The 25,346-nt window shown below is 40.2% G+C and overlaps 1 protein-coding gene across 4 annotated transcripts in view; it reads right to left on the bottom strand.

Moving 5' to 3' along the window:
* Positions 1 to 25,346, bottom strand: part of tpm4a (tropomyosin 4a) — a 26,914-nt gene extending 1,568 nt beyond the window's left edge. The window contains exons 1-9 of one of the 4 annotated variants that reach the window (XM_008406917.2): positions 25,000 to 25,346; positions 22,430 to 22,555; positions 5,621 to 5,754; positions 5,400 to 5,517; positions 4,905 to 4,975; positions 4,251 to 4,326; positions 2,510 to 2,572; positions 2,161 to 2,230; positions 1,381 to 1,587 (exon numbers count right to left, since the gene is read on the bottom strand). In XM_008406917.2, coding sequence (XP_008405139.1) covers positions 1,505 to 1,587; positions 2,161 to 2,230; positions 2,510 to 2,572; positions 4,251 to 4,326; positions 4,905 to 4,975; positions 5,400 to 5,517; positions 5,621 to 5,754; positions 22,430 to 22,555; positions 25,000 to 25,113 — 855 coding nt within the window. In that variant the 5' untranslated portion in view covers positions 25,114 to 25,346 and the 3' untranslated portion in view covers positions 1,381 to 1,504. Of the gene's footprint in view, positions 1 to 1,380; positions 1,588 to 2,160; positions 2,231 to 2,509; positions 2,573 to 4,250; positions 4,327 to 4,904; positions 4,976 to 5,399; positions 5,518 to 5,620; positions 5,755 to 16,439; positions 17,018 to 22,429; positions 22,556 to 24,999 lie in introns of those variants that run through there. The other 3 variants (XM_008406916.2, XM_008406920.2, XM_008406918.2) reach the window with 3 other exon arrangements.

The following is a 25,346-nucleotide window of genomic DNA, read 5'->3' as shown; positions in this document are numbered from 1 at the left end:
GTAAAGTAGTGCATAATTGTGAAGGCCTTGCAGAGTGTTTTTGATCGACACATTCAAATACATAAAAATGGTTTCCACTGCAGCTCTGACTGAATGCTTAGCGTCGTTTGTTGTGGTGGATTATGAACCTGGCCCCAGTCTTCAGCGTTTTACAGCCTCCAACTTGAAGGATTGTTTTGCACAGTTCGTCCATATTTCCACAAACTCTGACCGGCTTTCCAGTTCCCATCTAGAAAAGCAGCATAATGCTGCCACCGTAGGGGTGTTGTGTCCAAGGCAACGTGTGGCGTTAGCTTTCCACCTAACAAGTGTTTTTCGTATGCAAGCCAAAATGTTACTGTAAACTTTGGTCTCGTCAAACCACAGCATCTTCCAACACATGGCTGCAAACGTTAGCTTGTATTCCAATAATACTTTTCTCTCAGCACTCATCCAAATTTAGGTAATGCGAGAATATATTATTCCCCACCCATGCTGGTGATTTCTGCAGATCCAAAGGTACCAGGCTGTCTGATTAATGCTCTTCTTGCCCAGCCAGCCAGTTTGTAGTTGCGCTACATCCTTTTTTGGATGATGGATTGAGATATTTTTTAATAACCTAATCTGCTTCAAACTTCTCCATAATTCTCTACCTGGGCTATTGGCTGTTTCTTCAATTAGGGTTGTCCTTATCCGATATTCATATCAACCAAAAAAAATAAAAAAGTATTGGTACATATCGGCCTGCGTCTAATATCTCCAATATGCGCATGCCGATAGAAGCACTCTGATGCAGCATTTCTACCCAGCAGCGCATGAAGACCCATTGGCTAATAAAAAATGGGTCAGTTGATCTCATGGCTGTTGTTGACTATTTGTCTCTGTTTGAGTAATAGCACTTGATCAAGTGTGTGCATGTACGGGTCCATGCTGATATTGCATCGAGTCAATATCGGTACTGACTAAAAGCTGTAACATCGGTACTGGAAGAGAAAAAGTTGAATCAGGACCCCGCCAACCCCCTCACCCCCCCTGTATTTGTCTTCATGATGGTTTTTGTTCACCAATGTTTCTGAGAAACCCTGAGACCTTCACAGAACAGCTGTGTTGATACCGAGATTAAATGACACAAGTGGACTCTTTTTATGAATTTAAGGTATCACAGTAAAGGGAGCTCAATGCAAAATGGGCACCACATTTTTTCATTCAAAAAATTTTCAAACCACGTATGATTTTGTTTCCACTTCACAATTATGCACTACTTTGGATTTGTCCATTCACTGAAATCCCAATGAAAAAAGTTTGAGGTTTTACTGACCAAAAAAAAAAAAAAAAAAGGGGGGGGGGGGGGGGAGGTTTATTTTACAGTAGTAACAAAGAACAGAGACAAATGCTGCAAAGTAGGAAATAAAGAGACTTTAATGAAACAGTTGAGCAAAGCAAGATGAGCAAAAGGCACATATGATCTGCAGGGAAAAAGCTACACAGAGTGCGACAGAGGAGAGTCGGAGCGAGCAGAAGACGCCTAAAGAGACGTCATGTCATTAAGGGCATGGTCCAGCTCCTCGCTAATGGCCTTGTACTTCAGCTTCTGAGCATACAGCTCGTCTGGAGGTCACAGAGGTCCACAGCCGAGTACAGGCAGGTGGCAAGGACAGCAGCAACACAGACAAGCCAAAAGCAGCATGAGAGACAGGCGGAGGCAGGAAGGAGCAGAGAAAATATGGAGAAGACAAGGAGAAAAAAAATTAGGTCAGGCTTTTACAAAAGAGGTAGAATGCTTGGATTAAAAGAATGATGCATGTCTAATTAGGCTAGCAGCCCTCTTTGCCGGGTGAGCTGCGAGCGTTCAAGCTTGCTCTGAGTGTCTCATAAAGCTGCTCCAATAACGCTATAAAGTGAGCTCCCTGTGGTTCATCAACTAAATAATGCTGACCTACAAAACATGAAAGCACATACTGTCCTCTTTGCAGCCTTGGAAAAGAGGATCTCTTCAGATTTTGTGGCCAGTTTTTATAGCTTTTGGACATATTGTTTTTTTTATTTCCCCCTCAAAAGGATGTTTCCACTCCTTCAAGATTTCTACCAAAACTGTAGCTGCTTGTATTAAAAATGCATTAACTTGAGCAGCGAACACCATAATCCGTCTACACGTTACGCAGACTGGTAATGCTTGCATACCTTCCAGATCGTCGATGGACTTTTCCAGTTTGGCCACTGTTCTCTCTGCAAACTCTGCTCGGGTTTCAGCCTGGATGGAGTTCACACACACACACAAAGTCAGCGAGCCTTGACAAAGTAATCCAGCATGCACCACTGGAAAAGTTTTACACATTCTTATCTGGGTGTTTTGCAGTTAGAAAATGTCTCCCTTACATAACTCAGACATTTAAAAAAACAACAACACATAGACGACCACCTTACTGCCATAAAAATAAACACGTTTGTTTTGTTTCAAGTCTTAAGGGATGTGAAGAGGTGAGGAAATATGAGATGACAGTATAATCAGAGAGGAACATCTGGATCTCACCTCCTTCAGTTTGTCAGTCAGAACTTTGATCTCCTCCTCATACTTGTCCTCTTTTTCTGAGTACTGTTAAGGCAGAAAAACAGAAAACTCAGTGGCAGAAATCTAAACATGTCTCCACTTGCGTTCACCTGCAGATTAGCTGAGTGTGAACTTCTTCAGCTCACCAGACAGGAGACAGGTTAAGTTCCTCGGAGGCAAATACGTTGGTATGTTCTGGGAACAAACGACTGTGCTGTCAACCATGACGGGCCCGACTGCCCGTAACGCAGCATACGTTATGCGTAAAAGCATAACGTATACTGCAACGCAAAGGGGAAGTAGGCATGCGGTTAACCTGGCATGCTGTCATACTGCATGCCTGACCTTGGGAGGAAAGTGAAAACAAAAGGGCAGTTGGCATTCGCAGAAACGCCCTGCAGTGTCTTTACCTTCAATCTTTGTCTCGTAGCAATCACACACATCAATGCGATTCATTAGGATTTTATGCGACAGGCACGATTTTGAACTGTGCATGTCGTCGATCAGCTCTGCGCATCAGCAGACTGACATTTCTGCTTGTTCATTACGAAATAATCCAAGCTCAGTCATTTCAAACCAGCTTTACACTCTAAGTTGACTCCTCACAGCATTATGCTGACACTATTTTTAGACCATAAAGTCTTATTTCTGGTTTCATCCAACCAGAGCAGCCTTCCTCTCTGTCCCGTCTATGGCTTTCACTTCTTGTAGCTTTTTTTTTTTTACCCAACACTGATTTTTTGCCTCGTGGCTCTTAAATAAAGCCCAGATTTGAAGATTGCACAACTATTTGTCATGTTGTCTGCAGATTCTCCCACCTGAGCTCTGAATCTCTTGAGCTCCTCCAGAGTGACAAACGATCGACTAGCCGCATCTTTGACTAAAGTCATTTTTTTCCTCTTCCTTGTCAGCTTGGATATCTGACTAGTTTAGAAAGCTGTGCCTTGGTTTAACCATTTTAAGATGAACAGACCAGACTGCTGCCTTTCCTTGGTCTTTATGATGCCGTTTGTTCTCTAATGTTCAAATAAATCTGAGGCTTTCACAGATTAGCTGCATGCATAAAAACATCTAATAAAACATGGGTGGATTTTATTTATGCAGTTGAATGATTTAGATTTCATTTTTGGGTATTTGGGGAAAGATTACAGAATGCAATTTTATTAAACAATTAAAATTGTATCCAATTAAGCATCAGAATAATTGATAAGGCAATGGATTGCTGAAATAATTATTAGTTGCAGCCCTATTTGCCAATAAACCCTAAATGTCTTGGTGTCTAATTGTGTATAAATCACGACTTTTATGGGCTTTCTCTCCACAGGACACAGAAAAACACATGGTTGTACAAAAAGGAGGACATAGTTATACTAAGCAACTACAGAACTGGTATTAAACAACATGTTAGTGATATATTGCAGTTTGCCTGAATTACCATCTACTGAGCCAAGTGTGACCAAAATGACAGGATCCATGTTCTCAGAGTCGGACCCTTTGTTTATTATAATAATTCTTTTATGTATTCAGGCTTTCTAAACTTATATTTTGTGCTGCAATGTTTCACGCCAGCTCTGTTGGATTCCAGATGAAACTTGTTTTTTAATCCGTTGCAAGCTAAAATGGGTTATGTGGATTTTTAGTTTGCATGTAAATCTTTAGCGTGCAAAAGTTGGGACTCATCACTTGAACATGTGTGTCTGGTGTTTTCGTTGTGGACTCTCACCTTCTCCGCTTGGGCTTCTAAGGACTTCAGGTTGTTGGTCACATTTTTCAACTCCTCCTCCAGGTCACTGGCTTTACTGCACAAAAACAAAAAATAAATAAATAAATAAAGCAGAAGCACACTTAGCTATAATAGACAACTAAAACATAAACATTAAGACATTTCGGTATCACTTTATTTGAAGGGGTCTGCATAAGACTGACATGATACTGTCATAAACATGACATAACATCTGTTATGAACATGAAGGAGTCTTTATGAATGTGTATGACAGTTGTCATGAAGTGTCATTCGGTAAATAATGACACTTTTAATGCAAAGTTGATCTAAAAGTTGCATTAAAAGTCCATTAAAAGGGCCAACTTTGCATGTTTTTTAAAATTATGATAATTTAATGCAAAGTTGGCATTTTTAATTGACTTTTAATGCAACTTTTAGAGCAACTTTGCATTAAAAGTGTCGTTATTTACCAAATGACACTTCATGACAATTGTCATAAACATTCATAAAGACTTCTTTATGTTCATGACAGATGTTATGTCATGTTTATGACAGTGTCATGTCAGTCTTATGCACACCCTTTCAAATAAAGTGTTACAGACATTTCTAAGTGCATATGCTGTAAATATGTTTTACTGTGCATCTTCGTCTTACCATTCAGCAAGTTCAGCCCTCTCCTCGGCTCTCTCCAGATCCCCCTCCAAGATCACCAGCTTACGAGCCACCTGACACAAAACGGGGTACGTTTTATTACAGTTTGGGGTGGGAGGACAGATTTCATTATGCTGCTTACATTTGGGACAGACTACCAAACTTTTTCCACATTAAAGAATAATAATTCTGGAAAAGGTTGCAAGATTGCTTTCTTGATCAACTTCAGTCATATCCTTCTAGACGATTCTCACACTTCCTCCTCATGATCATCGGTGATGTGGTGCTAGTTATTTTTATTTTTTACAGACTGATCCAAGTTTAATTTCACCTGCAGTGTGAAAACCTCAGTACTTCATTTAGTCACCAGACAATCACAAATCTGCCGAGTTCAGGCACAATTTGGAGGTGTGCGCAATTCTCTCCAACTCTGCACCCTAATCCAGCCTTATTACTTCCTAGATGCAGCAGAACCAAATGAGCAGGAAGCATCTTTACCTCCTCGTATTTACGGTCAGCTTCCTCTGCGATGTGTTTGGCCTCCTTCAGCTGCATCTCCTGGATCTCCATCTTCTCCTCGTCCTTCATCGCTCTGTTCTCGATCACCTTCATCCCTCTGATATGAAGAAAAGACAACAGATCCGTGTTCCAAAACGACTCCTACGTTGATTATTTGCAACGTGAAAGCCAGGTGTATAACTAAAGGAAACAGATCTGACCTCTCGCTCTCATCTGCGGCCTTCTCTGCCTCTTCCAGCTTCTGCAGCGCTGTGGCCAACCTCTCCTGGGCTCGGTCCAATTCCTCCTCCACCAGCTGGATCCTACGGTTAAGAGCTGCGACATCACCTTCTGCCTGCAGGACAAGATGGGGAGGAAGAAGAGAACTTTAGTCAGACATTTCTATAAGAAAACGTCCAACCAGTGTCCTGTCAAACAAGAAGAAAATGACAGGAAGAGGACAGAGCTGAAAATTTAAACAAAAACATGAAGATGATTAGAGTGACTCCGTATCTTCAAAGTCTTGTTTCCTGTCTTTTGTTTGTTTTATTTTGCTTTGAAAATATTTATTGACATTTTGCTCAAGAAATAAATGTTGGTTTCAACACATACTTCATGTCAAAACTCCCAGGTTCATATTAAAGCATTTGAATGCAAACTTTTCCTAAGAATTGATGTGAAATATTTCTGAAGTGGCAAAGCTTTCAATATATAATCTGCAAAAAGTTGTAAAGGAGAGGAAGAATGGACGGACAGACTGTCATATGAATGGATGGATCCCTTAGAATTTGAGAGAAGGAAGAGTCTGGAAACATAAATATCTTTCAATAATTTGTTTTCTTTTTCCGTATTTATAGAAAATCTAAATACTGTATATGACCAAACATGAGCGCTAGGGAGGATTAATGAGCAACTTAAAGGAGAGCAGCAGTCACCACTGACCAAGTTCCTCCTGACTATGACAAGTTTCCACCAAACCATTTCTGTTTTTTTAATAAAACAGAAAAAGATGGATGGAGCGCTGCATGGCTCAGTATTAGAGCAGGACCATCCTAAATTAAGGGTACAGTCCTCAACGCAGTTGTCCCTGGTTCAATTCCCTGCCTCATATGCTTCATGTCTTCCCCTCGTCTCTCTGTTCTTCATTCTGTCTGTGATGCTACGGTTGAATAAAAGCCACTACTGCCATAAAAAACCTGAAAAAAAATAATAAAATGTTGAGGACAATCAGCCCCAACTGTACACACGCATTTAACTTGGCTCTTTCTCACAAAACATCCGTTAAAAGATATTCAAATATAACCACAAGAGCATGACCATGGCGCCATGAGGACAGGGAAATATTCAGCTTTATCATTTAGGCATTTTAATAATTCAACACCAATTGTCTGAATCCAAACAAAGGCAATGCTCAGCTGTAGGTGGACTACAAAAACACCATATGTTGGTGAGCTGCTCTTGTTATGCCAATCAATGAGTTGATAAATAACAGCTGGAACAGCATTGCTGTCTACTGAGCCAAGTGTGACCTGCAACGTAAATCTTCTGTGGCATCTGAATGAAATGCCTAGTAAAACTCAATTTCCGGTGTTGGTGGATGCAGAAGTCGGCCAAGCAGGGAGGGCAAATTAGTTTTTCCCCTCATCTGCTCTCCGTAAACAGAGGAGAAAAGTGGAAGCAAAGGTTCAACTAAACAAGAATCTCCCCGGCAGGAAACGGCTATAATCTCCTAGTGATCTGCTTTCAGACTGGACTCTAGAGTCCACCACGGAGGGCGGACCTTTGAATGGTCACAACCAGTCATTAAACGTCACAATTACGTCCAGACAAAGCAGCTGAAGGTGCAGCACTGCAGTTAGTAGGTCAGTGATTCATTAGCCAATCATGAGTCCAGGAGTCAGTTCAACAGTCAGAGGGGTTTTGTCACTCAGTTTGCAGGTTGGTGAGTCATTCTGCAAGGCAATGGCTGAAACTGAAAAGACTCAATGAAAAGGAAAGGAGGAACCGCAAAAAGTGGCTAAGATCTTAGTGAAGAAGAAGAGCATTCTGTGTGTTTGTGTTCTAAGCTATTCTTTCTTTCATATGTCAGGAAATGAAAATGTCGCTTTTAGCCTTCTTTTCTCCTTATTCTGACTCAAACCAAATCGTCCCCACTAATATTTAAACCATCTCCTCTCTGCATATCGTGCCAAGGGAGGGCCGCTGATACCAGACAGGAAATGCCTGTCACAGCGTCGTTAGCACACGGGAGGGGAAAGCCAGCCCGCTGCAGAATGAATGAACGAGAAATAAATCTCTCAGAGCATCTTGAATTCTCATCAGCATCCATCGTTACGCCATCAGGGAGGTGAGAAACGTTGCGCAGGATTAAACTGCAGCCTGAAACAACAGATCCCGTCATTTCCCGGCGTCCCGAATGAGGCAAGAAGGACGACATGGACAGAAACAAAAAAAACGTCACTCATGAGCTTCAGGTCAGCCATGCTGCCACAGACACTGACAGGCTCTGAAAACACACAGATATAATTGCCAGTCTGTTGCGTTCCTGTCTGTCACCAAGAGTAAGAAAAGAACCACACAAACCAGTTCACACTATTACAGTGAAACCTGCCCTTACACACAGTCAAAAAGGTGTAACCTGGTGGCTTATCTGTCATCAGACTTTCACAAACATGAAAGGGGGGTAGGGGGATCCCCTCATGCACACCGACAGCTTTGTGTTAAAATCAAAAGTTTATGTGTGTACTGGGCATATTCTCATACCTCCAACTCTATGATGCATGACAATATAGGGGGAAACCTGAAAGCCCTCAGGGTGCAGCTGTAGCTTAAGAAGCTGCTTTCCGGAGTCTTTGCAAAGTGATTTACCAGTAACAAGAGCTAACTGGAACGACCAACCTCACTGCTTCAATATGAGGATCTTGGAATAGGTGACAGGAAGTTGGCAGCTCACCATTCTTTCATTTCCTCCCTTTGATTGTTCTCTCCTTCAGCGATGCAGAGATCTGGCCACGCCTCTTCCCTTAGCACCCACTTTGCATTCTCCCACAGCAATGGAGTCACTCTGCCTTATAAGGTAAACAAACTCTGGAGAATGCTTGTGGTTGAGTAGGATTGTGACAATAAGCAAAAATGTCCACACACACACACACACCCCACACACACACACACACACACACACACATGTGCGCGCGCGCACACACACACACACACACACACACACAGAGAGAGAGGTACTCAAAGGACATTAAGGCTGAATCACCATTTCCTAGGGTTATTCCAACACCCTTCCACCCTTTCTTTTAATCTTTTAAGAAATACTACTTTAAAAAGAAACAAAAAGGTGTACATTAAACTACTACATTTTAATAATTGTTTAATTGTGCAGTTTATATCAATTTTACATGGATACAAGACATAACAGAACACCTCACATTAAATATCACAGTGGGTCTTTGTAATCTGAAAAATATGCCAAGCGAAAATATTTCCTTTAGCTCCGTTGCTATTCCACAAAACACTGGGACACTTTAACCACTTAGAAAAATATGGTGCAGGTCTACAATTTATGGCTTTAGAGTCTTTCAGCCAGTGAGAAGCAACACATGGGGGAGCTGAGTTACTCTGTGCTTCACAAAGCCAGAGAAAATGGCAGTGCCTTATGTTACAAGTTAACGTTATGATCGAAAAATGTTAGCAAAGTGAAACAGTAATGTGAAGAAAATTTATAAATCTCAGCACAGAAAACTACCTCAACCTATAGTCCAATCAAAGGTCAGAACCACTCCTTATTCAGCCTCAGAGATAGTTCAAAGTTCACAATGAATCCTGAAATATTTCTTCGCGTTACCACCTGAATGATCTGAACATTTTATCAACTATTAATTGGGTACAAATATCAAATTACATGTTGAAGGCACTATTCGCCCTCTATGCTATCATCTTTACACAACTTCTTTGATATTTTGAGTAAAAGGTGAACATAGTTTGATCTCTTCCATCATCTGATTAAATCCTACAGATTTAATTGTTCCTAAAACTGCAACCAGGTGATTAAAGCGCAGGAACGCTTCTCAGAAGAAACTCAGAAAATATAATCTAGAAATTATCCTTTATTACGTGTTCAATAAATGCACCAAGCATAACATTTTCCACCATTCTTAGTCTACAAATGTGTGAACCAAGAGCAGTTGTCATTTTAATTTATGAAACTACTCCGATCAAAAAAACTGCAGCAGAGTTTTTATTCCAAGTTATTTATTATATTCTTTATAAACCTGTAGCCCCATCAGAACAGATCAAAGGGAGCACAAGCTAAACGGGAAACATCGACTTTGACCTGGAGAAGCCTGATCAGTGCATCTCTAATAAAAGGATTAGCAGAAAGAGTGTAAAGGTGCATCTGTTCATCTTCATGTACACTTGTTCAGATACAGTTCAAAAACAAGCCTGGAAGACTCATTACACTGTAGCAGACTGTGTATTACTAAGCTACTTCTGTAACACGTGATTAAATCTGGATTCTTTGATTTATCTTCTCGCTAAGAAATATGCATATAATGCAACTGCTGCAGCTTTCGTGATAATCACATAGAAGATGCAGGTACACAAGAAAAACAAACATCTCCATTAACAGCAAAAACTGTGATTTTAAAGCGATCGTTCTCCATGTACTTTTTCAGCAGCTGAAAATGTTGCCATAACATGAATGAATAGCAATGCAAACAAAACTGGCTTTTTTTCCAGCCATATTCACTACATGGCATCAGGTTAAATGTGAAGTTGCTGTATCATAGCGGAATGTTATGACCATTTTTACCACAATTGGCCCACATTTTTCTATCAGTAGTACTTACTACGAGTTTCTGTGAGCCGTAGCGTCTACCCATGTGCACGGAGTTCAATTAGAAATTAAATAGGTAAATGTACTACTGTCAGGCGGAGTGAGTCCATTACACTTGAAATATGATCTCTAACCAAATATTGCATTCAAGGAGACAACTTGCACTCGCCAATACAATACTGAGAGAGTGTTTTTGCGTCATTGTGTTGTTGTTGAGCTTGGTGCGTGACGGCTGAGTAATGGCTCTAGGTAATGGCATATGCAGACAATTTAATCAATAATACCAGCAGGTATTGTCCCGGTCTCGCTCTTTAGACGCATTTTCTTTTGCAAGATAAGCAGTGCTGAAACCTCACCGCATGGAGACGCAGCACGCAACACAGAAAGTCACTCAGAGTGACTTTCTTAATACCTGGGTGCATTTCATGCACTGCAGTCCGGATCAAGGACAAATGAAAGAGGAATCCAATTAGCGGGCGATTTCAGGGCAGTGGGTTAATGAGCTGCACGGTGCTGCTGGGGTTCTGGGAAAGTTATTCCTGACACAGATGGTGGCTGTGCTCAGTGCGAATACGCGATGGTAGGAGAGACAATCTCCGTCTGTAAAGACCTGGCATGCAAACGCAGCTGCACTGAGTATAAGCTGCTCTGTTAGGAGGCATGATATGTAAAAGAATGTAATTAAACATCCAAGACAAGCTCAACAAAGAGCGCTCTCTCTGAGCTGAATGTAATCTGCCACCACTGCTCAGCACCTTATCGAACTTTCAAGAGGTTCTTCCTTTGGTTTTTAATGCCAAGCAGAGTTCTCTGAATTAATAGAAAGCTCTTACAAGTTACACAAACAGCTGAACTCTTTGCAGTTCTTTTAAGGTAAAAGAAAGAAGCAAGCGTCCTGCAGGACTCCCCATTCCTCATCGTTTCCTGTGCTGCTTGACTGCCAGGTGCCAAACCATTACTCACATTTTCTAAATACTATTTACTGACACCGCGACAAATTTAGCCTAGCTTGCCCTAAATGCATAAATATATTCTGCTCTTCACTCGAGGGAGAACCCACAGCCTTGGCCTGCATAATCAGCGAAGCCACTAACATGGGGGTGTTCCTCCAAATGCCACGAACCGCCAGAAAGTATCAACATGTGGCGTTTATATTTGGAAAGTTGAGCTATTCCCAGGGAGTAGGTCCAAAGAAAACATCGGAATCAGGAAATAGCCTTTTCCAGAGAATCTGCAAGAGTGTTAGAAGGCCAGCTGAAAAACTGCAGCAATGCAGCACTTAATTGCAAAGTAACCTCGCATTTAGTTAAATGTGCCACTAGAGTTTTCCCTGAACAAAAGGTCTTTTAAATGCAAAAAACGATCCAACAAAGGAAACCTGGTTTAGTGGGAAAGCAGCAAGAATGATACTCCACTGCAGAAACTAGATCTAAGGAATGCATGCAAACAGATCACAGGGTAAAAAAGCAGGAGGTGTGTCCGTTAGCCTTTCAGAGCAAAAGTTATCAAATCAAAATTAGCCATGTTTTGTTGCAAAACTGGAATTAAAGATAACCTGATGGAAAGTCATGATATCATAGCTATTGACTCGATACCGCAGTTCACCAGAGAGTGAAAGTATCTGGAAGCATTTGAGGTATCTTGGCATTCTGTATGTTTTACTTTAGGGAATATTAAATTTTTCTATTAAAAAAATAACCAATGCAACTGTTTTAAGGAAAAAACTGATAATACCTGCATTTGCCATTTTATCTATGTTGAAACACATTAGTTGCTTTTTAATTATTACTTTTAGCTAGTTATTAAGTCCCAATTTGAAAGGTTTAAAGAGTCACTTGCAGCTCCAGAGCTGCAGGTTGCAGCTAACAACTATAGATCATCTTTGTCACATAAATATTACACACACTGATATTGGCATGACAATATATGTGCAATATATAGTGTCTCCCTAGTTCTGTGCATGATTCCTGGTGACTGAGCATCAGGCATTTACCCACTTCAAGGTATATTCAGGTATTGCAAAATTATAAAAACGTAATTTTGTTCCTATAAAATGTTGCCAAATGCCAGAGTGACGAGAATTTACAGAACTCTAGTGCACCTGCTGCTCCAAGCTGTCAGAAGAAAACTGCACACTTTTTCCACGCTTGCAGCAAAAACAAGATTGTGTAAAAATATTTATGATGAGCAAAACAAACCGGCACGGCGTGGAAACTAAGGGAGCTCTTATTAAGATAGTGATGTTTTGAGGCTTGTTGTTCAATAGCTGATTACAGAGTCTAGCTGAGCAGATAGCCTGACTAATCTATACCTCCAGTCTCGCTCAATAAATATTAGAATAAAAAATGTATAATATTCTGTGGAACAAGCACTTGAGAACCTCTGCCAAGTCAGAAAGAGCAGTAAAACTATCATAATCCATACATCACTTTTTTTTCCCCCAGCAGCAGGAATAATTGTTGCTGCTCTGTTTTAGATAAGTGAAACCGGGTCACGCAAATTTTTTTGTTTCCAAACTGTGTTGCTAGGAAACCGCATTGTTTTTACTCATGGTTATCATACCTGAGATTCACATTCTGTCTACATTCAAAGAGGACTGGGTGACGACTTCTCATTGATTAGCGCTTTGATACATAATCACGTCAGACGAAAAGGACTTGTGTTACACGCAGAAATTATTCAGGATCTTTTCCCAGCTTCAAATGTACACATTGAATTAAATCTCATATGGAGATACAGATGTAAAAAAAAAAAAAACAAGCTGACAGACATATTCTATCAATTAGTACAATTCACAGCTTCCCTGTTTTGCTAAATCATAACACTTGAAAGACACAGAAGTGAATACAAAAGTCTTGAAGCTTCGCCAAAGTCGTACACAACTATCTGAGATCCAACCCCACCTCAAGCACTAATCTTCCTGTTGATCTGGGATGGAGCTCAGGGACAGGAAGCGTTAGGAGTAGAAGTACAGGAAGTGCTGGACCAGAGTCGCCAGACAACATCCTGGGAGGGGCAGTCAGGGTGGGGGAATACATCAGTGAGGGTTGGAGTCTCACTTCCTCTTTTTTTTTTTTTTTAAATGAGATTTTAGAAATAGACCCGAGAAAATAAAAACAAACCGTCACCATGGTGAACTGTGTTCCTGCTTCCCAACAAAACCGCACAGAACAAGCAGAAGAACTTTTTAACTTCAAAAGAGGAATTGCCTGTTTAATACCGCTCTCCCTCTGATTATTCAACTACTTAAAAGCATCACAACAAAGTTTCATGCTGCTAAAAGCAGCTAATCTGGTCCAACCGGGCATCCCAGGCAGCTCTCACAGAGCGCGAATGATTATCTATAGCCTGCCCTGGAGTAACCACAGAGAAAACTGAACAGCTCATTGTGAATGATGGTGGGGAATAAACAAGTCTAATGGACAAATCAGGAACAGATCACCTCTTTTAAAGTAGCTTTAAAGTTTCACCCGAACATCAAATCCACATGAGATGCAACGTCAAGCTATTACTTTTTTCTCTCTTTCTTTTGGGTGACAGATGTGGTAAAGGGTGGCCTGATAGCTCCACACTTTCACGTTCATTGTACTCAGCGAGGTTCCTGTTTTTGATCTCCCCGTGCTGGGATGAAAGGGTGTTTTTGTGCAGAAAGAAATGACTCCAGGTTGTCCTAATTACTCGCATATGGGACCACACCGACCTCGCCACACAAGCGTGCAAAGGAATGGCTGACTGTGAACACAAACGGAGGGAAATGTGCGACGTCTGAAGCTGCCTCTGCAAAAAGCGGCAAACAAAGTCGGAGGACACCCTGTGGAAATCATCAACAGCAAGACGGAGCTGATGCATCTGTGAACTTTGATTTGGTACCTTCTGAAAGAGAATAACTCCTCTGTTAAAGTTTCTAACTTGTTTTTGTTGCCGTCAATACTTAAAAACACCAAACGCAAGATTTTCTATTAAGCAATGACAAAACTCAATCAATTTAGCAACATTCTGAGATGTATAAAGTCAGACGGGATATAATTATTTGAGATGTCAATATTTAAGTCTGCACCACAAGCCAGGCAAACGCCCAATTGTCAAGTGAAAAAAAAAAAAGAAACGGTGCCCTGTTACCTAATAGGCAGCCTAACAAAAGGCGGTAAGTCCTCCGACGGCTCTGCTCCTTTCATCAGTTCAGGAGCCATATCTTTAGAGCCACACCCTCCCCTCCTCCCACTCTTCCTCGAATCTTCCCTCCGGTCCCGCAAACCAGAAGGTATGGCACTATAAAACCATACCCTACTGTGCTGCTAAGCAGTTTTTCCCCTTGCACTACTTTTACTTTTGCTGCTTTAAGTCATAAAACTCAGATGTGGCCCGAGTCAAAGAGGCAGCGCGAGTGTGAATATTTCTGACTTGTTCAAACAGGCACATTTTGTGGAGCTTCAGCCATGACGTTTGCCAGTTTCAGACCAAGTTACGTAACTACAGAGTGTTGAAATGTAAACACAAGCAAGCTGAAGTTCTTGCTATTATTTATTTTGCCTTGACAGTTTGCAGCTGGGTCAGAAGAAGGTGGGTTTGATGCTAAGGTTGGACTTTTGATCAGCTAAAGGATTTTTATCAATAACCAAACAGCTTGTTAGTTCATGTTTTCAGGCATGTATGAAAAAGAAAAAAGTGTATATAATTTAAAAATGCTGAAAATATGCATTTTTAACCCAGTTATATGTGATCTTTCTATTATTTGACAGTTTGGTTTAAGTTCTTTTGATTTTACTAACTAATTCTACCAAGACAGGAACTAGTTACGGTTACCAATGATTCCAGCACTTATGAAAAGTTACAGTATCTGAATTGCTAAAATTTTTCACCACACTTTTCATACATTTTGTTTAAGCAGAATAACCCACCCCTCTACCAGTTCCTTCACATTGCTGGTCAGCTGGTAGAAAAAGGGCCACCTCACTTTTACCATGATTACAAGAAAAAATTTGGAAAAAAAAGAAAAACAGAAGTCATTTAAATTATGGAAACTAAAAGATCATCACTTTTTTTTTAATACAGCCAATGTTGCTGATCAGTGCTAGTCAGCTGAAATCCAGCTTCAAAACTTGTTCTTTGCTGACAAGTCTCACTAATCTGGTCACCCATTACACTTATTAAGCATGATGTGTTTAGAAACTACAGTGTGGAAGCTACAAACAACATGACTGGTACGCAGCAGAATGCAGGCTAGCCAATTGTGCAACTAACTAACCAGCTAATACCAGCTTTTGTTACTCTATAGGGCTGATGTTCAAAAAAACCATACTGACTTGGAAAATACAGCTAAACGTAGCATGTTTTCTTTATGTTTGCTTAAATCTGCCTGAAAATTGAAAACAACAATAAATGAACACCAGAGACATTATGGCTGTAATTATAAAGTACTTAATAATAATAAAAAACAGCTATTAGATCATTCTGTAAATTTCAAACTGTGGGACTTTTACTCAAGAATCTCACACAGGCCCACACCTTGTTTGGCATAAAAACCCTTTAAATGATGCTAATACAGCTACTGGTCACATCAACACAACATATTCAAAAGTCAGCATGATTAGAGAAGGCCAGCGAAAATAACTGTCTTGTTTAACAAGCTGTTTTCTTGCTACACATGACAGAAAACGCTCAGACTATTATGTATCAGAGGAAGATCTTTTCCAGCAATGTCTTCTGTATTTTCTTATCTGCTGCAGTGAGAAAGTGTCCAAACAGCTGATGTGCTACTGCCTCACCAATGAAGCTTAAAAAAAAACAAATAAATATAAAAGTAGTCAAAACTCATGAAACTCGATGAAAATGTTACCAATATCATAACAGCGTCCACATATAGATTAAACTTTTGCATGTGGATGTCTACGTGGTTCATTCACTTCAGTTCTGCTAGTCAGACAACACTGCGCATGCGCAAGAAGGAATCCAAACTTTTTTTTTTTTTTTTTTTTTCATTACAGACCAACGCCTTGCATTGTGGAACAATCACGCCCGCGAGTGAATCAATGACATGATATAACGAGACGTTTTACACCCGTGGAGGTACATGCGAAGCCTGCCAAAACCAGTTCACCAGCCTGACGCACCACAGCAACAAAACCAAAAGTATGCGCGCAGCGGTGGGGTTAAAAGTGAGAGGAAAGAAGTAGAGCAGGAGGAGGAGATAGTCTCACTTTTTCCCGGAGCTCCCGTTCACCGTCCAGTTCTCTCTGTAGGACCTGAGCCCGGTCCTCTGCGTCGTCGGCCTGCTGCTGCAAGCTCTGAATCTTCCTCTTCACAGCTTCCAGAGAGTTCAAACCTGCCATTGTTCCCTGTTTTTGTTACTTAAGACTAAACGTAGAGGAAAAAGAGAAATGGGTTGTGCAAAAAAAAAAAAAAAGCGTGCGCTACAACTTCCAACTTACTTAGTCAACCCAGTTGAATAATTTAAAATATTAGTAAAATAATAATTACTTTGGTCGCTTGTTTACAGAGGCAAGAAAATGAAACACTAGATGTCCGTCCCTGACTGGTAAAAAAAAAAAAAAAAAGTCGTTCAAGTCCGGTAGGGGAAAAGAAAGTTAAATAAGTGAAAGGTGTGAGTGTCCAGGTGATCTCCAAAGATGGCTCCTGGTCTGTGGGAATGAAAGGCTCATGAGCAGACCAGATAGTCGTCCTCAGGAATGTGCGCAGCAGGTTTTTGGTCCCGGGTTTGAGGAGGATCACAGACGGTGTGCGGAGAGGAGAGCAGAGAGCGCCGGAGTGAGCAGGAGGGAGAGAGATGATTGGTGAGGTCAGAGAGAGGCGGGACGTTTTTATGAGTGTGTGTGTTTAAGAAGGTCTGATGTGAGGGCTATGAGCCCAGAAGTAAAAACAACAAAAAGCAGGACTAATTAATTAATCTGTCAGTAGTAGGTTCATCGTTTTGTCACCCTCAAAGCTCCGCAATCTGATTTTCTCTTCAGTGAATGTGGAAACAACCTTCAACATTAGAGTAAAGCTAAATATCCAGGTGCATCACAGTAAATCAGAATGTCATCCGAAAGGCAACTCATCTCTATATTTCAGTTAAAAAAAGAGTACATTTTGGTTATCATATAGATTCATTACACACAGAGTTGTTCATTTCAAGTGTTTTCTGTTAATTTTGATGATTATGCACCCTTCCATAATCAGCTCCTCTGAAAAAAATTAATTTCCAGTGAAAAAATCCTGCTCAAAGGCATGGCCCTGTACTGTACAGGATATGCACATACAGTAACAGCATCCTTGACGGTGGCTCTTTTTGCATTAATTACCTCATTTACCTATGCAGGTAATTACCTCTTAGCCCAGGTTAATGACTTCTGACATTGCTCCTGGTTCAGGAGGAGTCACTCAACACAAGGACATGTGACATTTGCAGCCCATTTCTGGGATACGCTAGGAGGCTCATGAAACACTGCCTCTACCTTGTGAATACCTCCAAACTCTTGAATGGGCTACGGTTATCATAGTTGGTTGTCCACCGTTCTTTTTTTTTTTTTCCATCTTCCCTCTTCTTCAGTCAGAGGCTACTTCAAAAGCCTTGCAATACAGACCGCTACAGAAGATCTTTCTTGCCCACAGCCATCACCATCAACAGTAATTCCTTAATGAATTTAGCTACATGTACATTTAATTTCCTTTTTTGGTCAATGAAGTATTTTTAAATTGAATATAATTAAATTACCATCCATGCAGAAGGTGTTAATGATTGTCATCTATATTCCTCATTCTTGTGTAGCCCATTGCATGGACATATACACATCCCCAATGTCCAAGAAAAAAATCCACAATGCTCATCGTTGGACTTGCTGAGTTTAGGATGATGTGTTTTCTGACCAACGTGGCATTTTACATGTAGGACAGAAAGTTCAGTTGTTTCATTTCTGTCAGCCATGGATCACTGCACCTCCTCCAGTTACTATGGACCTTTGCTACTTTACTGATTAATGTTCTCCTTGCCTGGTTTGTTGGTGGTCAACCACGTCTCAGTCCATATACAGCTACGCCATACTGTTTATCTACTCTCACATGGAGGATTCAGCAATGCAATGTGAAGTTGTTTACAATTTGGGATGTTTCATTTCCTTTCCTGACCTGTTTGGTGTGTTCACTAACATTTTCTGGCAAATCTCTGATGCCTTCATTTAAAGTTGTCATAATTCTGAGGTTTCATCACACCTGTGTGGAATATATAGTATGGAACAAATAGTCTGTCTGGATGCTCCAACTGAACTCGGAAGACGTTGGATATTTGAGACACTTGCTTGAAACAGTTTAGCTCATATTAGTAAGGTAACATTAATCTTTAGCTGTATTTACAACTTCAAATATTCAGTGTAAATGGTTGTGCTTTTGAGGAACCATGCGGAGTGTTTGTCATAAAGGAGAGAGCAAACATCCACGAGCCCCCCACCTGCCAGCACAAATGATGGGCCTTGAGTGGGTGTAAATCTAATTTATCCCCTCCTCCCCCACTTCATATGTCCCTCGTAGACCTGCCTGTGTGTTTACCCTCATCCTCTCCTATTCACATGACCGGCCTGGGAACAAACAGTGCTGCGTGAACTGGACAGGGAGGCAGCAGAGCCCGGCTCAGAGTCAAACATGTTTGCAGAAAGAAGAAAATCCTCTCAAATCAGACTCATGTGTCGATCGAGACTCCGCTCTCTGATTTGCCCCTTGCACCGGAAAAGCTGGAAGCCCTGATATTTATTAGACACAGGAGTGTGGGACTTTCTGTTTGCCTTAGCTGCATTCTTCACATACCACTACCCCTCTCCACCCCCCGCCTCCTCTCCTTCTCTCTCTGCTTTCTCCGCCGCCACGGCGGACCAGCTTTACCGCTCAGACTGTAACTGTTGCTGCTGTGAGTTATAAGTCCACACACAATGACTGAATGGTGCCATCTTTATCTCCACAGGCTGCACAAAGGTTGGGATCTTGCGCTCAGAAGTACGGACTCCGTCTGGTAGTCTGAGCTAACAATAAACTGTGATGACCTACATATTGGCACCTCAGCTCTGGTTCCCTTTTAGAAAACACAACTTTTTTTTTCTTCTGTTTTTTCTTTTTTGCTAAAGGCTGCTTTAGAGTCCAGGTTTTCTGGACAGTTCTCTGAATTCACATGTGTAATGACTTGACTGCTGCCTCTAATGAGTGACATGCCGAGGAGAATTTGTGCAAGTGGAGCAGAACATCTTTACTTCTTGTTTTTTTCTTGTCACTGGGTTCGCTGGGAATGTCATACATTCAAAGGAAACATCTGTTTTTCTACTTAAGAGTTTTAACTCCAGACAGTTCAGGTTAGAAGTTTGAATCCAACAGATTTTTATTATTTATTTCTTCTTTCAGGTTGGTGAAATTGTTACGTAGCATGCAAAAGCAATGTTTGAATTTATTGCTGATTCTTTCTAATCCAGACATAATAAAGATTATTAATCAAATCTGCACATGCCTCCGACTTTTATTTGGATAAATGTCCTTTGGGAAGTCTCATGTTTTTAGCCATCGAAGGGCTTGTGGAGCAGTTCTGGCAAAAATGTTTGACCGCTCTTCAAGACAGAATTGGTAGAGTTAATTTATCTAAATTTCATTAGTTTCGTATGGGCTCAGCTTTTAAGGACAGGTAATGTCAGGGCTTTTAGAAAGGAAAGAAAAGAATCAAAATGTTTCCATTCTAAAGCCGGATCCAGTTCATGTTCTTGTTGAAAAACCCAGTCGTGTGCAAGTTTCAGCCATTTGATCCAAGCTGACCAGAAATGGAGCCTCTGCACTGAAACCACTAAAGCTGAAATATAATTTACTGTTATGAACATGGAGAAGTCAAATGTCTTCTGGAGAAAAACGCAGTACAATGACATCAGATACGTCCAGAGGACTGAATGTCTCAAACCAGAGAAGACTAGAAACGAAGGTGGTAGCAATATGCTGTGGTTCTTGCTCCGCAAGCGCCGCATTTTCATGAAAAAAAAAAAAAAATGTGAACAGAATCTTAAATCAACACAAGGTTGAATTGATACATTTGGAAAGTCCTCAAGTCAAATAAATAAAACTTTGTGGATTCTGCTTAAAGACATGAACCGATTTCGAATGAACTCCACAAATTCTACCAAAAGTTGACAAATATTCAGCCAGATTATCCCAGAAGCCTGATCATGGCTGCACAGGTATGGATGAGCTGCAACATCCCAAGATATTTAGAATCCCACTAGGGGTGTTTGTTAAAACTTTGACCTGTAGACAATGCACCACAAAATAAAATTCATGTAACTAACAGTTTTTTCTCGTGTCATATACTTTTCCTTCTTAGAAAAAGCATCACAAAACTGATGTGATGTTTATGCTCATGTGGAGTGTTCGCATCCGATCTGTGTTTATGTTCAGTCTGCGGCTTTGTAAACGGTCCTTCAGGAGTCCAGTTTATCATTTTCCCTGTGAGGCTTCTCGGAGTCGTCCTCAGATTGTGTTCAGTCGCTGCGTTGAGGACAATCCTGCATGTCCCCGGACTCCAGCTGTGTCTCCGTACGACAAAGCCCTCCCTTGTCTTTGTGTGCACACAGAACAAAGCTGCATTTCCCTGGGATTTCCTTCACATGAGGCTCTAACAATGGAACATCTTGGAGGAGGTTAGAGGAGTTTTGTCCTTTACTAAACTCTCTGTTCAGCTTTCCTTGTTTTTTTTTTCTTTAAATTTAAATCATTGGATTGTAATTTGATTTTGTTAATAGGCCATTTCACCAACAAACTGTCTCTTCTTTGGTGTGGATGTTAACGATTCATTGGGACTATAATTGCCCTTGACTTAGCCTCTTTTCTTTGCGTTACACACACACACACAATTACGGACTCAGGCAACAAAACACACTCTTGTGCACAAGCATGCTCTCTCCCCAGTGCCAGAGGAGCCAACACTGACAGAAATACAGTCTTGTGGTTTGTGGTGATGCTAACAATCTAAAATATGGCCTTTCCACCCAGATTGTACTGATTAAGTACAGAGCTGCATAGCTTAAGGTTTTTCCTTCTACACCAAGTTATGTCTTATAAAAAAAAGGATTTTTTTACCCTAAAAGTTTTTGGACATACCCCTTAAGTCTGTTTAGGTCAGTAATGATTTACTCTGAGAACTGCAAATACAAATTAATTTTTTTTTAAATGAAGGAAAGAAATTGCAACATGAGGTTGGAACACAGAGCTAAAGAAAACAACTGTATTGTTCAGACAACAGCTCATCTAAAACGCCAGCACAATGTAGAGTCACAGACATAACACCAACAACGGGAATCAGGAGTTGACCTTAGTCAAACACTTCTACACCAATCATTGAGTAAAAAAAAAATCTAGCCCTTGGGAAGACGACATCTCTTAACTTTAATATATATTCTGTCATTTTAAAAATAACTATTTTTATTTCTGAATGGAATGTTTTGTTGCTGGTTGTTTGGTGGAGTCAAATTTGATCCCAATGTATTATGTATACAGTTTTATAGCTTAAATGTGCCAGATTGTGATGTACAAACTGATGTACAGTGGCTCTGTTTAAAGTTTTTTCAGGTATTATTTTTGAAATTTCCCATGTAAATGTTTTCTGTGGCAACATCTGTTTTGTCTATGAAGGAAAGCGTTAGATACATGAAAGAAGTTTCAATATTCTGGAAGGAATTTTGAAAAGAAAAAAAAAACACCTCGTGACTGTCTCACTGAATGCCAAAAGTAAAAAATAATAATTTTACTGTTTAATAATGATGATCTGCGTTATATTTAGCTTTTTTTGAAAGATCTGAGTGCATGTGTATGTCTGACTAAACAGATTGCAGGTTAACCACTCGCTTATCTTTTCAGAGTGCTGCACGGGAATGTTACAGTTTCCAGAGAACGCCAAGCCACGGATCAAAGTAAACCTACAGCTGCTGACGGACCAGCTGTGAGGTAATGGGCCTCTAGTTTCAACTGTTGCCATGGTAATACGTGTGTAAGTGTGTGGTCTGTTTGTTAACAGAACAAGTGGTTGATGATGTGAGCAGAAGCCTCATGTCTGTTTTCAAAATTTGGCTGGAGGCTCAGTTTAGCTTGTGATGCCAGGTGTGTGTGTGTGAGTGTGTGAGTATGTGTGTGGGAGGGGAGGCGGGGGGTAAGAGTGTGGGGCTGTTTTACTCACATCTGCAGCTTTCTTCTCAGACAGTTCCAGTTTTTCCTGAGCATCTTTGAGGCCCTCAGAGAATTTGTCCAATTCATCCTCTGTCTGCTTCAGCTTCTTCTGGAGGTCCAGCAGCTCATCCTCCAGCTGCAACAGGACCAGAGGTTACTTCTGTTACCCTCTTCGGTAACGCTTTATTTGACCAGGTGTGCGTAAGACTGACATGGTACTGTCATAAACATGACATAACATCTGTCATTAACATGAAAGAGTCTTCATGAATGTCTATGACTGTTGTTATGAATTGTCAATCGGAAAATAATGACACTTTTAATGCAAAGTTAGGTAAAAGTTATATATAGTTATATATCTAAAATATATGTCTAAAATATACATCTAGATATATCTATAAAAGTTATATATCTAAAAGTTGCATTGAAAGTCCATTAAAAGTGCCAACTTTGCATTGAAGTGTCATTATCTATAAAATAATGTAAAATAATAATAATAATAATAATAATAATAATAATAATAATAATAATAATAATAATAATAATAATAATAATAATAATAATAATAATAATAAGCTGCATGTTTGTTTGCCTTCCCAAGACTCTGTTAAATATCAACATCACAAATCTTTTTTTTTTTAATTCAGCATAACATTTTTCAAGTTGCTCTTACTATATAGGAGTTTTCAACTAGTAATCAAGGACTTCCTGCTTCCTTTAAATATTACATATTTCTATAACACTTTTTAGCCATTAAGCTAAATGAAGATCTATATTTGTCTTGCCACCACATAGTCAGCAAGAAAGCCTTACCTGCCATCCTCCTACCATCACAAATATATAAAGTATGTGTTAGTGTGAAGCAATGTATTAATATGTAGAAAAACAACTGAATCCTAGTGTTAAGTATGGTAGAGGATCTGTGATTCTGCGGGCCTGTTTCTTTTCCAGAGTCTCTGTAAATCTCGTTAGAGTGCAATGCATCATGAACTGTTTAACTACCAGGAGATTTTACACAAACGTCTATTAGAAAACCTGGAATAGGTCAGGATTGGGTCTTTCAACATGGTGATGATCTAAAACATGTGGCCATATTAACATAGAAATGGCTCCCTAAGAATTTATTTTGCCCCAAAAAAATCAACTTTTATTGCCACAACACATCAGAAAATATGATGACATCAGTTAAGATTAATCTACTTTTTCTGACTTTTTCCTTTCTTTATAACTTCAAAAGTCCCACCATTCTGTCTTAGGTTTAGAGTTGCAGCCTCTGTTAATCTTTCAATATAAAGTGCAGCTCTAATTATTTATTTTCACCTTCTTTTTGTCCACCGAATAAATATACTTAAAGTAATGACTGAATTTTTCTATTTTTATTTTCGTATGTTTGATTTAGTGTTACTTCATGTTGCTGCAGTAAAAGATACATTTATTTATCACTTCCTAAAATTATTTTACTAGTCGTGTTAATGCATCGAACTGGTGCTGCGTCTTCAACACATCTCCCAACTTAGCTTTAAAATAGAATAAAATTATACCTCGTAAGTTTAAGTCGTCCGGGACGTCGGTGAAGCCAAAGTTTTGAACATTACTGATAGCAAAGCGGTGGCTGATTTGAGAGTCTAATTGTGTTTATGATGTAAAGCAACATTTAAATGGCCGCGGCAGCTATCAGTCTCTCCTGACAAGAGCGCCAGTGTGCAGCTGATACCTCTGCTTCTCTGTTCGCACAGAGACAGAGAGTCAGGTGTTCATCCTAATCGGTGTCACCCTGAGAGCCTGTGAAGTACGTCTGATAATCCAGCTATATTCCACTCCTGATGCCAAAAATACAGCCTTTATCGGCGAGAGCAGACATCTGGAGCTACTGTGTCTTTCTGAGAATGTGTGTACCTTTGCAAACACTTTGTGATATCTATTCAATTAAAAACGCACTTTGGAGCTGGGAGAGGTGGGATGTTTGACTCGGCTCCTGGGTGGTCTCTACTGATAGCCCTTCTTCTCTCAGCGGCTCGAATCGGAGGTTTAAGACAAACGTTTTTCAAAATGTAGCTGGAAATGATTGTTTCTTGTTTCTGACCTCGAAAGTGATTCGTGACCATAAAAAGACACACCATTCAGTGTTGATGTGCAAGATTTGCTGACACAAAGTTCAGTTTTTCATTTTGGTAATCTCTCCCTTCTTTAATCATTTATTTGTTCACATTTAATCATGAGGTTGTTCAATGCAGAAAATGACCTGAACTATTAGAAAGCATTGCCTCGGAAGAACAGAAGGAAACCACTTTGTAAAAAAAATAGTAATGATGCCTATAAAAATATCTAATAGCATCAAGATAAGAGCGATAAGGAAATACTTCACAGTCTACAAAAGTTTTTAGACTGATTCACTGGGGGAATGATTGGTATTGAAGCTAATCTGAGCTCAGGAATTCAATAAAAAATATTATTTCAGACTGCTGCTCTAAAACTGCAGATACTGTACTTTTGAAACAAAATTTCTGATTAATAAATAAAAAAAAAAAGACTTGGCCACATACTGTTATTAGCCTACTCCCAATGCTGCATTTTCCCCACCTGTTTGCATTTGTCCTCGGCCGCCTTCTTATCCGTTTCCGCCTGCTCTGCCCGGTCGATGGCGTTCTCCTTGTCCAGTTTCAGCATCTGCATCTTCTTCTTGATGGCCTCCATGGTGTCGACTGAGTTCCTTTTTTCTGAGATGAGGGGGAAAGCACCTTAAAAAGTGTTCTTAATGCCTCCTGTTGCCTTTTTGATGAGGGGAATATGTTAGCCTTCCAGCAGAGCGCTGCTGAGGAACAATAAAAGGGAAAGAGACAGAAAGGGAGAGGACAGAAGGAAGGAGACAGAGAGAGATGTGGAAAGAGATGGAGAGCCCAGCCCTATATGGGTAGTTATTTGGGCTG

Source organism: Poecilia reticulata, linkage group LG4, assembly GCF_000633615.1.
Source record: "Poecilia reticulata strain Guanapo linkage group LG4, Guppy_female_1.0+MT, whole genome shotgun sequence".
Classification (NCBI taxonomy): Eukaryota; Metazoa; Chordata; class Actinopteri; order Cyprinodontiformes; family Poeciliidae; genus Poecilia; species Poecilia reticulata.
The sequence above is the reverse complement of the archived record's forward strand: the minus strand, read 5'-3'. Positions and strand labels throughout refer to the sequence as shown.